This window comes from Wyeomyia smithii, chromosome 1 (genome assembly GCF_029784165.1).
Source record: "Wyeomyia smithii strain HCP4-BCI-WySm-NY-G18 chromosome 1, ASM2978416v1, whole genome shotgun sequence".
Taxonomy (NCBI): domain Eukaryota; kingdom Metazoa; phylum Arthropoda; class Insecta; order Diptera; family Culicidae; genus Wyeomyia; species Wyeomyia smithii.
In genome coordinates this window covers 172,529,991-172,549,481 of record NC_073694.1, presented here as the reverse complement: position 1 = coordinate 172,549,481, position 19,491 = coordinate 172,529,991, and the positions used below count along the sequence as shown (strand labels likewise).

General features: G+C 40.7%; 1 protein-coding gene across 3 annotated transcripts; it reads right to left on the bottom strand.

Annotated features, from left to right (window-relative positions):
• Window positions 1-260: 260 nt before the first annotated feature.
• LOC129716635 (transforming acidic coiled-coil-containing protein 1) lies at window positions 261-6,278 on the bottom strand. 3 transcript variants are annotated; one of them, XM_055666469.1, is made up of 5 exons: window positions 6,164-6,278; window positions 5,798-6,106; window positions 4,341-4,456; window positions 2,486-2,608; window positions 261-1,758 (listed from the first exon to the last, which is right to left on the bottom strand). In XM_055666469.1, exons 3-5 carry the CDS (start codon window positions 4,443-4,445, stop codon window positions 409-411), a joined length of 1,578 nt encoding a protein of 525 aa, XP_055522444.1. In that variant the 5' UTR covers window positions 4,446-4,456; window positions 5,798-6,106; window positions 6,164-6,278; the 3' UTR covers window positions 261-408. The 3 variants fall into 3 exon arrangements, with proteins under 3 accessions (XP_055522444.1, XP_055522445.1, XP_055522447.1); XM_055666470.1 differs by lacking the exon at window positions 2,486-2,608; XM_055666472.1 differs by lacking the exons at window positions 2,486-2,608; window positions 4,341-4,456; window positions 5,798-6,106; window positions 6,164-6,278 and adding an exon at window positions 1,823-2,080.
• Window positions 6,279-19,491: the final 13,213 nt, after the last annotated feature.

Sequence of the window (19,491 nt, the reverse complement as noted above, 5' to 3'; positions counted from 1 at the left end):
CACATTGTCATCCAACAATCAATATTCAATAATAGTCCAAATGAAATGACGCATAGCTTCGTATAAAATATCACAATGAAAACCCTATTGCGAAGCGAATGTTTGACTTCTTGTACCCACTACCATATAAGGCTCCGGTTCACCTCAATTACAGAGCAGACGCTGACGTAATTTTTATTTCGCACAAACCTAGATGGGATGGAATAAGGCACAATACGAAAAGAAGGAGTTTTCTCGCACAGAAAAAAAAAACAAGAAAATAAATAAAAACACGAATCAAAATCAGTTTTTAATTAATGTTGAAAGATTAACATGTGTATCGCTGCTGCACTACTTAATGTTATAATACATAGTATTCGAACCTTATGCAATCACACCTCAAGTTCACAAGTGAATCTCCTGCTGACCCTAATTGGTGGTACCACCATTGATTAGCTCTTCGCATATTTTCACCAGTTCCTCGTTTTCGCGCGTTTTCTGGCTAAGTTGTTCGTTCACCGAGGCCCGATATATCTCTTCCTTCTTTAGCAGTGCCTTCAACTTCGTCACTTCCTGTGCATGATTCTGAACTATCTCCGAGAGCTTGTTGTTTGCTATTTCCAGCTGTGTCATGGCGTGGCTCTTCATGTTTTCGTACCGCTTTTCCTGCATCCGGAGGTTTTCCTCAAACCGATTACGTTCGGTGACCAGTTCTTCCTCTCGTTCCTTATATTCCACCGTAATTGCCTTCAGCCGTTCATATTTGGCGTGCAAATCGGAGAATGTTTTCTCTAGAGATTCCAAATGTTGCGCATTGATTTCGCTATCCGCCTTCAATGCTTCGCAGGTTTTCTCGTAATTCTGTGCGGTCTGTTCTTTTTCCGCAATAAGCTCGGCAATTGCCCGCTCATACGCTTCCACAACACCGCTCATTTTTGAAATGGTTTTATCCTTGTCCGTGATTCGCTTTAACAATGTTTCTTCGCGAATTTCCGCTTCCTTTAACTTCTGTTCAAGTTCGTCAGTTTTAAGTGACTCATTTTTGCTCTGTTTTTTGTCCAGCTCGTTGGTGCTGTTCAAATCCTGATCTGGTTCCGTGCAACTCATGTTTCTTTCTGTGCTGCTTTCGCAGTCCAATATTATGGTGTTGTCAACGCTCATTTTTCCGTCTGTCTCTTCGTCTGCGCAGTGTGAGGTTTGCGAAGTTTTAGTTTCATCAACGCTCATACTGCTAGAAGATAGTGAAACAACAGAAGAACTAGCAGCCGATTCGCAAGTTCCTGATGCTGGCAGCAAAACACCAGCAATCTCACCACCTTCAGCCTCCTCCGCTGCTGGTGCGGTTTCCACTAGTGGTGCAAGTTCAACACCTACGCCTTCCGATTTCTCTTCTTCCGTAGTGCCGAGGCGTGCGCTTGCTGCTGCAGGCACTTTCAACAGGGGATCAAATTTCAACAACAGAGAATCTCTAGGCACTTGGTGTTGAATGTCGCCACCCCTGGAGAGCAGACAGTCAAAATCGGATGCCGCAAACTGAAAAGTCTGTGCTGGCTGGAACTCGTTCTCGGTAGAAAATATATGCTGCTGTTGGCTCGCCTCCAAAATCGATATCGTTTGTACGGGTTCAAACGAATCTGGTGGCGGTGGTGCTCGGAACTCGAACTCCAGCGGACATGAATCCGCAGACTGGAGCTTCTCAACAATGGGAAAGTTTTCCGCAGTTACAGTTTCTGGTTCGGGGGTCCCTCCTGCCCGACCACCAGGCTCGGCACTGTCCGCCTGTTTCGAAAGAAACAAAATCAGAACACTGCTCTAAAACACTTCTTGGGCATGTTTAGCGTACACAAAGAATAAAAATTAGAACAGATGTGTGCTTTTGCTACGTTTTAATAATGCACTGCGAACAATTGTAAAAATGGCGATCTCTGGCTTTCAAATGCAGTTCACTCACTCCACAACAGCAGCCAGTTTACGATACCACGAATGACACTAGCTCGTAACATCGCTGTCACTCCCGCTATCCAAGGAGCCAACCAAAGGCCCCAGTTCGAAGCGTTCAGTGCTGTCGCGATTAGTACACATATACGCACGAAAAATATGTGGCAATGTGGCCGACATGTTGCAACGTCGAAACAGGTAACCCCATTGCTGGACAACTACGGCAATGTATGGGTGAAACATTCAGTGCTATGCTGCTGAATGTTGAGTGAGCAGTAGAAGCATATTGCTGCCGTTCGTTTTGTTATGATGGAGTCGATGGAGTGAAATCTGGCGAGCATGCTATCTCCGGGACATGCCTCCGCACATGGCACATACACAAGTACGCAACAAAGCAGCAGCAATGCCGGGTTAGCAGCGTATTAGTATAGTTTAATACATATTTTTGTGACATAGGTATTTTCGAAATCTTTTTGTTCAGAATTAAATTATGTCAAGCTGTTAGTAACAGCTAGCAAACAACAACAGAAATATTAAAGTGCAAGGAAGCAGCGAAGAAGCCGCTTACCGTCCGGTGAGCCTTTTTTCGATTGAAATAGTCAAATATCGGACTCCAGATATGTTGAACCAGGGAGGACGATGGTGAGGAAGCGACATGACGAGCATGATTTTCGCCGGTCGTGTTGATTTCCTGACGAAAACGTATAACAGAAGGGTTTGTGAATGTTTTTTTTTTTACAATATTTTTCTCAGCAATATTGTTGATTATCGATCTGTTCTAATTTTTTTATGTGTACACAAAACAAGACATGAGAAGTAGGTAGCGTATGAATAGCAGTGCATATGATTTGATTTCTCGTACCATTGAAAGTTTTTTTTTTTTTAAATAAACATTCATGTTTAATAAACTGATAAGTTCATCAACTAGTGACTGTAGGGCACAAAATATTTTAAATTAAAACGTCAGTAACACAGATTGATACCGGCAAGGGAGAAAGTATACAGATAACCGCAAGAATGTTCTGTTATATACAGCTATTCTATTGGCCAAGATACAAACAACTAACAAGATCATTAATATATTCGAATTCGATTTCACTTTGTGTCAAAACCCAATGAACATCTGGCGCGCTAGGATTTTATTTGAACATGCATACTTTTCGTTTTGTTTTTGGGTCAAATTTTAAAGTCGAACAGTCGATCTTTTTGCTTGTTTTTGTACCTAATTATACTGTGTTTTTGCTTCCAAGTCAATCTAGGTTAATTTCAAAAAGGCTTAGAAATTTTCAACTCAAAGACGACAATGTTCACACAATTATCATAGATGACGAGTAATCACTCAGGAGAATCGATTGAATTTTCGTTAAGACATACCTAACCCTACACTAAAAAGTATTTTAAAACTTATAAACACCCTCTTAAACCTAGCGCTAAAATGTTAAATAAACTTATTTGAATAAGCACAAATAACATTGAGTTAAGATTTTTCTTTAAATATGATGCAAGAATTTATCTCAAAAATTATTCTTTATTTATACGAACAAAACAATGAACACATTTGTTCAACAATCTATTCAACTTGAAACTTTGAACTATACATTTACAAATATGAGAAGTTACCAGTGGCGTCTCGTTTTAATGTGCACTACGTACCACTACACCAGGTGTTGCCAATGCAAGAAGATATTTTAAAAAAATCAATTTTTTGACATATTTAATGACAGATTTTTAAGACCACACAAGTAAAATCAATACTTAATCACCAGAGATAAATGCAAAAATGTGTTTTAATTTTAACAGAGGAGAAGAAAGGTGTTTGTGTGGGTCAACCTTAAGTGCACAGTCGATAACGAAACCTACGAGACGCTGTTAGAAGTTACCTAAGTCCTTCGGGTGTTAGAACATTTCGAGACGATGCTTTAACCACTGTAATTGATACAGAATAAAGCTACAAAAATGAGATTGATATGCTTATGCTATGCTGATTATCTAATGATTATGAAAAAGATTATTTCAAATATTATACGTGACAGCACTTCCTAGGTCCAATTCAAATAACTGTGAAGTTCAGTCGAGTAAGCTCGACTGAGTGGACTTAGTGACTCAGCTAAGTTTAGTCGATTTCTCCAATACAATATTGATGTCTTACTCGAAAACGAATTAGACTAATCGAGCCGAAAAATTTCAACTGAACCGAAAACGACGTTAAAAATAAGATTATGAGAAATTTAAACCTGCAGTGTCATCGTCTAAGTTAATGATTCTCAATAGTAAGCAGGGCACAGAAAAAGACATATGGATGAACAAAAATTTAATTGTGATTGAAGGTGAGCTTTGCTGTCGTATAGTAAAATCCTCTCTCAACAATCCAAACACCCCGAAAGGATTTTTCGGCAATGTACTCTACAATCAAATATGCTTACCTCAGCAGTACCTCCTTCCTTCTTCGGGCGTCCACGTCCCTTCTTTGGGGTTTCAGTGGTCTCCTCAGATTCGGACTCATTGGTGACGACTTCGTTATCCGACATTTTTTGATTCACTAAAATATAAAATAAAGATAGTTGAAATAAATTCAACCAACATATCCCGCTGCAAAATTTGAATGACAATTGCTAACATGTAATTGGGTTGTTTAGCTACTCACGGATTTCTGATTTTTATATACCAGGTAAGAGCGTAATTTTCTGAGAAAAACGTGATTATTTTTAAATTTTATGCCATTGTGCTTCGATTTTGAAATGAAAAATTAAAATTGCTCCAAATCGCTACAGTTAGTATATGGGAAAACTGTCATTGTAGTGATTTCGAGCCGTTTCAATTCGTGATTTAAAAATTGAATGACGATAGAAAATTTTTGAATATCTTTCAGCTCTTTCAGATGACATAAAAAACTGATATAGCTAAACAACCAACAATTGTTGACTTATTCGTGAATTGTAACTACAAAATTATTCCGTTAAATCGAGGTGCCCGCATTTATTGCCGTGGTGCATACCAACCTTAACCGTACAAAATGAATTTAGCTGTGTGTGTACACCACTACTACAATGATTCTTATGACCCCCCTTCTTCTTACCAACGGTTAATTTGAGTTTGAAGATTATTTTGGCGGTTACTTCAACAGGACTATCAAGTTAAAGTTGTTTATTCCAAATCCAAATACCTTCCTAACAAAGGCTTTTCCTGTTTTTTTTTTTTTTTTAAGAAATTGGAAATAGATGCATGATGATAACACGCTGTTTTCAAAATTTATATATAAGTATATTTACTTTGTTTGGCCCATATTCTGAATTGTTTTCAACGCCATTCCCAGTGAGTATATTTTGAGCGCATTTATTTTTCCAAGCCAATTTTGCTGTATAAAAGCACACCGCTTTAGCAATTTCAGCTTTGCCACATATGAAAAAAATATAATTTAAATTTAAAAAAATATTTCAACGTTGTTAAATTAGTACCTATTTTCGCAGAAAATGCGATTATTAAAAATAACCCGCATTCATCGCGTCCTGCGCAAGATATTTGGCTCGACGTAAAACGACGCCATTACTCAAAATTCAATGCCAATCGCGAACCCATTTGCACCCGGCGTGGTCCAAGCAAGCCCGAAATTTCGACGATTTTTCACCAGGTAAATTTCGCCGTCCCAACTTAAAATCACTGAACCTGAACACACTAAAGAAACAAGATTGTTTCACTTCAAATTTTCCACGAAAAACCATTCATTATTCGATTTTAACAGGTACGAGAACGCGGCTTCTAATGGGTTGAAAACGAGAACCGTATCGCACTTTACATTTTGTGACGATAGCGAAGAAAATTATTTCGCAAAACAACTTTTTAATCAATCCAAAAAAAAAAAACTAAAACCAATTTTGCTTACCTGGCTTTCCAACAAGTTAGCACAAAATAACAACTTATTTTTTTCTAATTTAAATCCTCTCACAAGCGATATCGTTGCCAGACTACGGGGCAATGAATGATTGAATGATGCGGCGAGAATGCAAACGCGATGCCGAAAGCGGTCAGCTCGGGTTATGCCGTGTTCAGTGTAGTGGTTATTTATTGAAAACCCGCCAAATCGAATCGTTGTTTCAACGGTGGACCTTTTCACTCCTATTGAGAATCAAGCCTTCATCTGTCAAAGTAGGTGTGTGCGTAGAAAGCAACAAATATCGCTATCGCATTCGACCTGCCGAGATATACAACCTATACAACCAATTTAAACCCACTAGTGTACAATACAAACGTAATACGTGTAACTGGTGTAACACCGTTTACAGTGTGCCACATTGCAGTGCTATGTGTATGTGTTTTTCTTATTTTCCGCACAGAGAAAAATACAATGGTAACTCAAACGCTATCTAATGTCGAATTCGTTTTACGGCGTCCCGGACTACGCTTTGCAGCTGAAAAAAAAACACTTTCCGAGCAGTTGCAATGGTGTGCGTAATACCGGTAATACCAGAGGTAACTGTTACATTTGTTTTGGTCATTATCGCCATTGTCTTTTATCGCATTTGTGCTACTGTACGAAAAATTTGCCAATTTACTGAAAATTGACGAAATAACAAAATAAAATAAATAAAATTCAACCTGATGTTTGACACGCGAAGAACAATAATCAAAGCAAACCGATTTTGACGATTTTGACACATTTTTTTTTTGATTTTGACACATACGTGAGAATGTGTTGGTGTCTTCAAAACTGCACTCTGTTTCTTGCGCGGACTGTCCGGGACAGAAAAAGGGTAGTCCGGGATAGAAATGTAAAAAAAAAACAGTGATAGGACAAAGTGTAGTCCGCGGGGTAGCTACACCGCAAAAACGAAAACGACATAAATGTTACACTGTAAAACTTGACTCTGGATTTAGTGTTGACTCCAAAATGGCTCACACTTTGCAACGAAATGATCTAGCATTGAAAACTGTTGTATGGTTATCATTATCATATTATAATGAATAATCATATTATAATGAACAACGCAAGCAGCACATTTTCCCAAAGAATCAAAAATTTACTTAAAAGTAAGTATTATTGAATCTTCGATATAGAAATAATTATAAAACAATTTTTTTACAGAGTCTGGAGTCGATCGCACCAATATGATGATAGCCATCATCCTGGTCATCCTCGTGTTAATCAAACTTAAATCCTAAAATAAAATGAAATTCAAGAATCTAAAACAAACAAAATCTTTTAAATTCATTGTGGTCAACTATTAATATTTATATGATCGACATTCCGCATTTCAAGCATAAGCATATTAACAAAGATGTTGTTGGGTACAGGTCCGTTACCTTCCGTTAGTTCTTTGATAGCGTTGATGGCCTCCAACCCAACACTCGTAGGAATGGCTTCGGTGGAAGACGCGGAAAATAGTATCCAGTTTGAGCGAGATCCAAAGTCCCACTCGGAGAATGTCCAATAAAATTACCAAACGAGCCGTACTATATCACAACACTGTTGAAAAAATAGTCGCGGGTGTCGCCAGAAATTAACCAGATTTATTAACTGCCTGCTGGTAACAGGGGATGTTACAAAATCCTACGGATATAATTTATTGAATAGAAGTAGTTGGGGAATTGTTTAAGTATCTTACTTTTAGTAATTTCGCTATTCTTCAACAGATTTGTTTGCTTACGATCTGCTCTCAATCTTCTCGATTAAGACTCTAGGGTTGATAGATTTTTATTTTGTAGTAGAAATTTAATTAGAAACTTTTCACATTCCTTACCCTTTAGTAAGTATTTGCCAATAATTTTAAGCCTCAACTAGTCGTAGATGTAGCTATAAGAGTACTCATTATTGCACGTGTTTGTAGAATTAACTAATTAGGATTGGACTCACCGTATGCTGATTTTAGCGTTGATGCAGATCAACTAGGTGGGTTAAATATTATCAATCAGCTAGGTTAAGTATTAGATTTTAACAATCGATTATTTTATGTAGTAAATTTAAGTTATGCACTAATTTAATGATAAGTATAGGGTGGGTAGACTGCATGTTAGACTTCTCCTTTCCCTTTAATTTTCGCAAGTCAGAAGCGATGACAGATTCCGGTGGTAATGCAGGCTGTTTGGCATGTATGACAGACGTCATGAGTATCGATAAAGATGTTCGATGATTTGGGGTTTACCGAAGTCGACGGGCGTGCTTACACTCCCCCCCGAATACGCAAAGGTCCACTCTGAAGCGCATTAGTCCTTGACGCCCACGTCGAGTACGGCGAGCTTCACCGCTGGTCTCTCGTATATGCCCTGGTTGGTTTGCACTGTGGCGCTTCTTACTTGCCCGTCTGCTCCTGATTTCACTCCGATTATTCGTCCCAATGGCCAGCTATTACGGGGACCCTTTGGGTCCGCGATGACTACAACGTCGCCTATCTCGATTGGTTTTGCCTTGGTAAACCACTTGGTGCGTCGAGTGATAACGGGTAAGTAATCTCTCAGCCACCATCGCCAGAATTCGTTGGCTATCAGTTGTGATTGTTTCCAGCTATTTCGAAGTATCACAGGATTGTCGTCATACGGTACCCATGCCTTAAGTCCGTTTGATGATCCCAGCAAGAAATGGTTAGGTGTTAAAACCGGTGATTCGTCGTCTTCCAAAGGGATGTTTGTCAGTGGCCGTGAGTTGATCACGTTTTCTATCTCCAGGAGCGTGCTATTAAGTACTTCGTCAGTCGGAAGCCTTCTCCATTGCAGTTTACAGAGGCTAGACTTAACGCTTCGGATTAAGCGCTCCCATGCGCCCCCCATGTGTGGTGAAGCCGGTGGGATGAAGGTCCATTCTGTGTCTGGTGTCGTGAACTCTTTTACAAGTTGCTCTTGGTTCACGGTTCTCAAAGCTTCTCGTAATTCTTTGCTACTTCCCTGAAAGTTCGTGCCTCTGTCGCTGAAGATAGTGGCTGGCACGCCTCTTCTAGCCATAATATTGCGTATCGCTAGGATGCACGAATCGGTCGTCAGTTTGTGAGCTATTTCTAGGTGAATAGCGCGAGTTGTAAGGCAAGTGGCAAGGACCCCTCACCGTTTTTCGGTTCGCCTTCCGATGCTTACAGTCATGGGACCGAAATAGTCCAACCCCATGTATGTAAACGGTCTAGTGAATGCAGCGAGTCGCTGTGGAGGTAAGTCGCTCATTTCTGGCGGTTGAGGTAATGCACGAGTGTTTTTACATTCTTGACATTCTTTGCGGATATTGTCGTATGTTGCTTTAAGTCTGAAAATACGAAAGCGCTGCCGTATCTCATTTATTGTTGTTTCATGATTTTGATGGTTGAACCGCTTGTGGTAGTCGAAAATGATGAGTTGGGTGACTGGATGGTTTCGCGGAAGGATTATCGGTTGAGCGGCGTCGCTGGCGATAAAAGGACAGGCTTGTGTTCTACCACGAACTCTTAGCACACTGTTAGTGTCTAGGAATGCGCACTGTTGGTAAAGCTGGCTGCCTCTAGGTATTGACTTGTAAGGAGTGCTCTCATTTGAGTTTCTGGAGAGAATGGCGATTTCGTCGATGTAGGTTGATGCCTGCGTTACGCGAAACAGATAACATTCAGCTTCGATTAGTTCTTCTTGTTTAAGTGGTCCATCTCTTCGTTCCTTCTTGTTACGCCTCATGTTGTGCACCCAGCGAAAAACACGAGTGGTACAACGTAGTAACTTCTGCCAATCTGAGAAGCGATTAAAATTAATAACTGATTCTTTGATCCTGGTGTGATACAGTAAGTGAGGACGAAGTTCTTCGGTTGTACTGCCAATATGATCATCTGAAATGGGCCAGTCTCCGGGTGATTTCCGTAGGAACGCTGGTCCCTGGAACCAGCGACTAGAGGCGGACAAATCCGGACGGCATTTCCACTTTGTTCCCTCGTCGCGACATTCTGTTTGGTCGGTATCCAGTTCCGTTCGCGTATATCAGATGCCTCCAGTATCTCGCTAACTCTGAACGCGACGTACTGGTTATAGCGCCGATGGTCGGATTTCAGCCAGCATAGTACGTCCTTCGAGTCCGTCCAAAAGAAGCGTTCCTTCACTCTAATGGACAATGATTTAGAAACGGTTTCCGCAAGTCTAACGCCGATAACCGCAGCTTGCAGCTCAGAGCGCGGGATTGACAGAAATTTCAGAGGCGAAACTTTTGTTTTAGAGCTAACTAGGGAGCATTCGACGACGGTTCCTTCCTGATATCTCAAGTAAACGATAGTGGCGTAGCCAGTCTCACTCGCATCTACGAATATATGTAGCTGGATCGTTGTACTGTCGGCTGTAGACGTCACCATTCGGTAGCAACGAGGAATTTTCACGGTTGTTATTTCTGGTAGTGCTGAACACCACGTTGTCCACTTGCTAAGGTGTGAGTCATCGATTAAGTCGTCCCAGCCGATCGAAGCGCGCCAGATTTCCTGAAGGAGTGTTTTTAAAACCATTAGAAAGTGCCCTATGGCCCTAGCGGGTCGAACACCATCATGAGAGTTCGAAGGACCTCCCGTTTAGTTGGTCGACGTCGCCAGATAGTAGAAGCTTGTCTATGCGAGGTGAAATTTCAAACGTAAAACAATCTGATGAGGTGTCCCACCATAGCCCGAGAATCTTTTCGAATGAATTTTCACCGCTTAGGTTTTTCTCCTCTATTGTTGGCTCGTGCATCGCTTTCAGAACTGCTGGTGAGTTCGTTGTCCAATTGCGGATTTCAAATCCGGCCGACGCGTGTATCTTCCGACCTCTTTCGACAGTTGTATCGCTTGTGATTCTAATTCTACACTTAGAAGCATGTCGTCGACATAATGTCTTTTTACGATTGCTTCGACGGCAGCAGGATATTCTTGTTCATATTTTGCCGCATGAGTATTTTTTACGTACTGAGCGGTACTTGGTGAGCAGCAGGCTCCAAATGTCATTACCTGTACGACGTATGTACTCGGGTTCGTACTAGTCCCATCTTTCCAAAAAAATCTCTGGCAGTGCTGATCCTCTTCGCGAATGTGGACTTGGTGATACATCTCGCGGATGTCCCCACAAATTACAATCCGATACTCGCGAAACTGGATCAATACCAATACGGAGTTCAGCGAAACCCCGTGGGCGGTTGCGGCTGCATCCCATACGAGTCTTGTTTTTCCTGGTTTGTTTGGGTTTAAAACCGGAAACATAGGCAAGTACCAGACCCGAGAGCGTTTCACTTGCAGTTAGGGACGTTGCGATACCACCGATACTAATACAGAATCGATCCTTCTACTTCCGATACTTGGATATTTGGTATCGATGTTCTACCAGCGATACTTCATCAATATCGATACACACCTCTCAGTATCGAAAAGACTCAAAACAACCCTGTAAAGAAGAACGAACGAAGCAGAAAAGCATCGGCAATGCCAATTTAACAGAAATTTCTATAGATTAACCTACGGGAACGATCCTTTTCCTTTTCGGTCATGCAGATCCAAAGGTAAAATCTACCAAGCCATGCAAGCGGCTCTTTTCGAAAACAGGATCAATTATCAAGGAAAAGCGTAATCGACTTTCGACTAAGTTTCTGCAGATGCTGGTGTTTCTAGAGTCAGTAAATTTATAGACCATTTCACGAACTGACAGGTGTCACGTATTCTGCTGTTGATGATGTTGCTTTTACGTACGTTATGTCAGCGGTTCCGAGCTTTCTGTCAAAATTTCCTTCATAGATTGAGTTCAGAAACATCTCGTAAAATGCTCTATATAACTGGTTTAATTGAATTAAACGTTTTATCTTGAGGAATAAATAATAAAAAAGAATTATGACTTATATTTTGAATGAACTGGTATCGCACAACGATACATTTAGGTATCGATACGTTAACCTCGATACTATCGGAATATCAGTACTTGCTCTCGATACAGGTATCGATCCTAACTATCGATGTTTAATGGTATCGCAACGTCCCTACTTGCAGTTCCTGTTCCGAAAGTTTACGGATATATCCCTACTGTACATGATCATAGATCTTTGCATTTACTGCCTCTGCTAACACTGGATCACGCATCATTCGCCTTTCTAGACATTACCACCTTTTAAGCATATCCCTGTCACGAACGTCATCCCCATACATTTCGCTTGAAGCCGTTTTTCTCTGGCTCTCTGGCTCGATTACCCGTCAAAAGGCTGTCAGTGCTTGTGAAACAGCCGATTGAGCACTGTTCATGCGAGATTAACTGTTGCTGCAAGTGGTGTGAAGAAATGCAAAAAGCGAAAAACGATTGTTTTGTTTTGAACGTTTTATGGATTTTGTGCAGGACATAAATGGTCACGTTCAAACATGTTCCAACACGTTCCGGATGGCCCCACATTCAATATAGTTAAAGGCACGCAAAAAATCCGTACAGTAACACATGCGGCACAATAAACGGAGCTTATGACCATATTTCGAACAGTAGCGCCATCATCATCGGCGGCGGCTTCAGGAAACTGTTGCCATGACATCGGTCTGCTTTTAAGAGCCATCTCTTTGCTATCTGGGAGCCGAACGTTTTCGTACTTCCAGAGAAGTCCAGACTCATACCAGCCATTCCCAGGTTTCGTTAATGTTTCGAGAAGCATCTGCGCTCGTACATCCTCTTTTGACTGTAGAAGTTTCACAGGTTTGCTGATACCAATACTGTCCAGTGTGAAGAAACTTTTAACCATTTGGTGCAGATCTTCATCGAGATCTTTATTGCACTGGCATACTTTGACGGAATGATAGTTAACAGAGTGTTCAATTTTATCTTCGGTTGCGCATTTTCCATAGATTGTCCATCCGATTCTCATTTTTATGGCTATCGGTTCCTGAATACGTCCCTCACGGCTCTTTTGTACGTTTCCGACACTGAGGTGGTCCACGCCTATCAAAATCCGAGGATAGGCATTCTCGTACGATGCAATGGGTAGACCAGCAAGATATGGATACTTTGCTTGAATATCGGCGAACCGAAGTGTTTGCGGCCGAATTTTAAGGCTTTCTACGGTGTGTACTAAGGACAACTTATACTTCTTTCGTTGTTCGCCGCAACTGGAGATAGGTAGGTTTACGCACTCTGAGGAGGCTTCCATTCAGTGTGCTCCTCCTGTCCAGCCGAGACATAGCGATTTCATTGGCCCTATAACACCTAGCTCTTGTGCTAGATCTTGTTCCATTAACGAAATGTCGGATCCGTCGTCAATAAACGCGTAAGATTCAATAGTTTTCAAAGGTCCATAAAGGATGACCAGAAGTATCCGAAACAGGAATTGCGATTCACCCTAATGAATGTTACAACTTAACTGCGGGTTTGTCGGTGGTGTAGAACTTGTGGACGTCACTGTCGGGAACTATTAGTTTGTTGTTTTTCGGAGTAAGAAGAGGATGATGAAGGAAGGTGAACTCGTTTGTACCGCACGGCTTTTGTTGTCTGCAGGACCCGTTGTGTCTCCGTAGGCATTTTCGGCACAGCTTGCACTCTCGCACGGCAGCCCACTTCGATTCGGTACTCAGCTCTGCAAAGCGTTTACATTTCGGGACGCTGGCACAAGCTTGCTTACATATGGGACAGTGCTTTTCGCACTCGTCGTAAGCGGTTTGCTTTGTCTGCATTGGCGCCGTATGGGGTTTGCTACTGCTCGACTCGATTTCAGAGTGCATGTTCAAGAATCCATCCTTTTTGAAGGAACGTTGTCTTGACTCACCGCTTCCCGACGGCATTACTGCGCTCGCATCTTCTGCTGTTGAGTACAGCCATGAGCTAAAGTCTAGCAAGTTTGGGTTGGGTTTATCTCTGGAATGCTTAGCCCAATCTAGCTTTAATGCTGAGGGTAGCCGTTCCACCAGTTCGTATCGTAGCGAAGCATTGTAAACGAAATCATGCACCTCACACACTTGAATTGTTGCGACGAGGTTCTCCACAGTGAGGGCAAAGTTGACTACCGTCTCTAACCTGTCAAGGTTCGGCGACGGTAAGGCGCGAACTTTTTTCACGATTGCTTGAACGATTGGGCGGCTAGCAGTTGATGATGATCGTGCTGCGATGAATCTCTTTTGGCCTGGCTGGAATGGTAATCGGCTACTTGGTTCTCGCGTACGGTTTCGGATGAGAGTTGTGATATCTTTAGTATATCATCAGGGTTGGAGTTATGGGTTGCGTTTCTACTCGAGAACAGATGTACATAATAGTGTTCTGCTCATTAGAAAACTACTCTAGCTGAAATCAAAATTTGCTTCGCTTAATGTTGCGCCAGATTGGGCTGATTTCAATTGACGATTCGATATAGATTATATCAATCTTTTATCATAAATACAACAGAAGTTCTGATTAAAACCCATCATTGAATAAGGGATTTCTAGCAGCATTGGTAACTATTCGCTTCCCGAATAATTTACCTTCATTAATAACTTTACGAACTAATTTCATTTTTTGTCATATTGGCTTACACTTTAAGTTTAGTAAAGCGGGCAATGTATGTAGTTTCGCGGGAATGCGAAGATGAACGGGAATAGAAGGTGTGACTAGAATTAGAAAAAAATTTCCCTCGTCCAGACAGGACTCGAACCCGCAATCTCCGTTGTCTCCGGTAAGGTGTTTTGGCCAATTAAACTACTGGGTAAGGGTAACTCTTCCTAAGACCAATGTCGAATCACCTTCTACTATTGTGTTCCCGCATCTCAGCACGCCGCGATGAAACTGCACACACTGCCCTGTGGAAGTTTATTTCTGTCAACTGAGAGAGTGGTCTCTTTACGCACACTATGTATAATGACTTATTATATCTACAGTGGCGCAAGCGATGAGACACGTCAGTTGGTGGCCAACTCCCATGGAAGGCGTATCACGGAAGAGCTCCGTTGTGCTAATTTTACTTTACGAACTAATTTCATTTTTTTGTCATATTGACTTACATTTTAAGTTTAGTAAAGCGGGCAATGTATGTAGTTTCGCGGGAATGCGAAGATGAACGGGAATAGAAGGTGTGACTAGAATTAGAAAAAAATTTCCCTCGTCCAGACGGGACTCGAACCCGCAATCTCCGTTGTCTCCGGCAAGGTGTTTTGGCCAATTAAACTACTGGGTAAGGGTAACTCTTCCTAAGACCAATGTCGAATCACCCTCTACTATTGTGTTCCCGCATCTCAGCACGCCGCGATGAAACTGCACACACTGCCCTGTGGAATTTTATTTCTGTCAGCTGAGAGACTGGTCTCTTTACGCACACTATGTATAATGACTTATTATATCTACAGCGGCGCAAGCGATGAGCATGAGACACGTCAGACGCCTTCCATGGGAGTTGGCCACCAACTGACGTGTCTCATGCTCATCGCTTGCGCCGCTGTAGATATAATAAGTCATTATACATAGTGTGCGTAAAGAGACCACTCTCTCAGTTGACAGAAATAAACTTCCACAGGGCAGTGTGTGCAGTTTCATCGCGGCGTGCTGAGATGCGGGAACACAATAGTAGAGGGTGATTCGACATTGGTCTTAGGAAGAGTTACCCTTACCCAGTAGTTTAATTGGCCAAAACACCTTGCCGGAGACAACGGAGATTGCGGGTTCGAGTCCCGTCTGGACGAGGGAAAATTTTTTCTAATTCTAGTCACACCTTCTATTCCCGTTCATCTTCGCATTCCCGCGAAACTACATACATTGCCCGCTTTACCTCCATTAATAACTTTGAATTACGAGTATTAACGATAATCAAAATCACTTTTTTTTATTTACGATAAATGCAAACATATGACTGCTTTTGTAGTGTTTCTTTAACAATTAAGTAACAGTTTTTCAAAAAAAGTTTCTTACTACCAAATATATATTAAAATTTGTAAAATGCATACTTTGAGCACAGAGAACAGACTAACAAGTCAACGATAAAAAGTGTGTAAAACAGATTGCGCACGCAAAAAAATACTCTCCGAATTACACCCCCCGTCATTCTGAATGGTAAACTAAAAGCGAATTTCTTTATTCCACGGTGTGCGGGCAAAACGGCCGAGGAATAATAAAACGTCATCGCCATTTAAGATGCAAGTAAGAAAGAGATGCCAGATAATTGTTTACGAACTTAGCACGTGCGGTGGTGGGTTGAAGCTGACAAATTTTACAGTGCGCTTCGGGCAACACGGCAGGTCAAAACTGAGTCAAAATCGAGCGAATAAAGAAGGGTTTTGACCAGAGGGGAGTCACTGCTGTCAAATTTCATATATGTGTGCGTTATCGCAGATCAACTCTGGTCCATGACGTTTGTTGGTCCATGATGTTTGTAACTATGAACAATGATGGGGGAAAAACCACTACACAACACATTCATGAAAGTTTTCTGCGGTTTTTCGAGCTTGATATAAAAACGTTCCAATTCTATAATATTTCGCATCGATCAATTTAATGATCAAAAAGAACAAAATCCAAAACAAGCGCCATGTAACCGAATATGTTAGTTACACGATGTTTGACAGATAGATCCCCCCTGGTTTTGACAGCAGTTAGTGCGCTTCCAGGTCAAAACGAGGTGCGCTGGTGGAATATAGAAATTCGCTATAAGAGATGATGTCGCTACCGTCACCGTAGAGCGAACGGCATAGCCAATATATTGTCGCTGCAGCACTACTCTGCAATTCGCTGGTGAGTCCAGCGACGCGAAGATTTCTAGCGATGTCATTTTGTATGATTATTTCTCGCATAGTACAATGCAGTTTTAATGTTCTTTAATTAAACTGACATAGTCATGCGACTAGAAAACAATCAAAACTATTAGAAAATATTACAGTCGCAAATTTCGGGACATTTTATGTTGAATCAAACACTACATTATATTAAAATAATACGAAATTCGCTGGAAAATCCTTGTCAGACGAGCGACTCGTCGATTCCGATTATTCTCTGCATGCACAATATTTTAACGTCAGTACCAACGAGAGTGAAAAGTACATACACTCAAAATATTATTCACATTATTGTTACGTGAAATTTCCTGTACCTATTCATTTACTATCATTTTGCATGATTTATGTGACAAACATAACATCTACGTGAAAATCACATGCATACTATGTTTTATCACGTAGTATCTACGCGAACTTGGCAACGTCAAACAGAATGTCATAGAAGAAGTATCGCGTGAACTCTCTATGTGAAAATACACAGAAATCAAAATGGCGAAGCTGTTGTCTAACTCAGTCTCTGACAATAAAATAGAATTTCTCGACGGCTTGCCAATAAGTGAACTTTCGAAAAACCGTACGAATTTGACATCGAGCCTTGAGCTTACAGGTTTCACACAGATTTAGTTCAAAGGTCGAGGAGTTTCCCATACATAAACAGTTGCAGCTTGCAATAGTTATCGCCGGCAATTGTCGTAATATTTGTCCGTTTTTATGTCGTTTGATTCATTTACGAATCGGCAATTTGGCATGGCCGTGCGATTTATCAAGCAACATATTTCTATAATTTCTAAAAACTATTTGCCGTCTTCTAAGAATTGGGGAAACAAAATTTGGAAATTTTACGTTGTATCCAACGTAGTAGCTAGCAGATAATCGAATGCTTTCCATTTTACCGGTAGTTGAATTCTACGTGAAATTCACATAAAATGCATAAGTCTGCTGTATAAGATTCATAGGATAAATCATCTCACCAGATCATGATGAACTCAAATGACAATCGCGTAGAATCTACGTGAAAATTACAGTGGAAAATATTCACATAACTTTTCCGATAATTATGACGTGAAAATTATTTTGAGTGTACACTGATGAAAATACAGTCTGTTTAGCGACGGTAGCGACATCACACTTTACTTTACCATTTAGCATAACGAGGGGTATTGTTTGGAGGATAATTCATGGCACACATGCAAAATTTTACACACTTTTTTCAGACCTTTTGTTCGTCGCCTATTAGCAGGCTTGCCAGATCTACGGATTCATCCGTAGATCTACGGTTTTGTTTACTTCTACGGAAAAACATTTATATGGGAAATCCGTAGAAAAGAGGGGAAATCAGGGGAAATCCGTAGAAATCCGCAGAATCTACGGATTTTAACGAAATAGTTCTGGCGACGCTGTCTATTAGTCTGTTCTCTGTACTTTGAGTCAACACTTCTAAAGCTAACTTTCTATTCGAATTCATTACTTTGATTATGGCTGCGTTCCAACCAACGAATCGTATTTGTGAACTAATTTAACTGATCGTTGAATGTTTCTTTTTTTTTGTGAACCGCGTTTTAAGACAATATTGATTGCGAAATATGAAGCTATCATATTTTTTGTGATAGACCTTGTTCATGGCAAACATAACCGGAAACTTAAAAAAGTGAATAAATCTTCAGTTGTTAAATTTTGGCCATTTGCGTAGAAGGATTTTTTTCATCAAATAGGATCCTCTATCACTCCTTAAAAGAATTTTAAGTGAGCTCCCTAACACCCTGTATAATCGAAAATTCGAAAATGTCAAAGTGTATAGGCCTATTAACTAGAACACTTAGATTTTATTGCCGAGAACTCAATAGCTGATAAATTCAGAGAAATGTTCTACAAGTTCCGGTGGAATTTTCAAGAACTTTGTCAATAAGATCATGCTGGTTTACGGTAGATCGATATATTTGCTGAATGTTCATCGAAATATATTACTGACATTTGTTAAAAACTCCGCCGAGCTCGATCAGCCATTTATATTTCATTATAGCGTCCGCCATTATGGCGCATAAAAAGCTGGATAGTTCTAAACAAGGGGATGGCAGTCCTATCTAAACTCCACACGTTTGACAGTAGGCAACATATCGGGGCTTTATTTAAAAATAAAGCCCCGAGGCAGACGCCCAGCAAAAGTTCCATATACTTATCACTTTTGTCGAGAAGACTCTTCACTCATTCAACGTAGAAAGAGATAGCATGTTGCCATCCCCTTGGTTCTGAATAATTTTTAAAGCATCTCGGAAAATTTTCGAGCGCACATGCATTGCCTGACCTCTTGTATGGTTTGCATAATGGCGGACGCTATAATGCAGTTCGTAATAGGTTCGCTTTAGATATACTCAGAGAGAGAGAGATAAACCACAGACAAACAGTCGTGCCACTCGATGACGATTTCATCGACCAGAAAAATAACGATTATTTTGAATTTTTGCTTAGTAGGCAATAATGCCGCTGGTGTTTTTTTTTTTTTTTTTTTTTTGATTTAAGCAAGCGTACACACCTATTAGCAAGGACAAAAACCGTTTTACGAAAATAAGGTAGTAGGCAATAAGCTCACATGATGCCGCATGAACGAAACGTTTCGAATAGGACGAAGATTTTTCAGGATTTTTCTTCGAAGAGACACGTCTGTTTGTCTGTGGATAAGCGATGAAAAAAACTGCCAATTTGGCAACTAGGTTTCACATGTCAGAGGTGCCAAATCTCTTCTCAAAACGCAATGTTGACTAACTTTCTCATACGACTCCAGTGTTGCCACTATGTTTCGAATAAAATCTGGCAAAACGAAAATAAAAAGTCTGGCAAAAATCTGTCATTCATTTTTGGAGAAAATTCCTGGCAGAATTGAAAGTGATGACCTTTTTTTTGCTCTCGCCGGGTGTAGGTAGGTAAAGGCCAG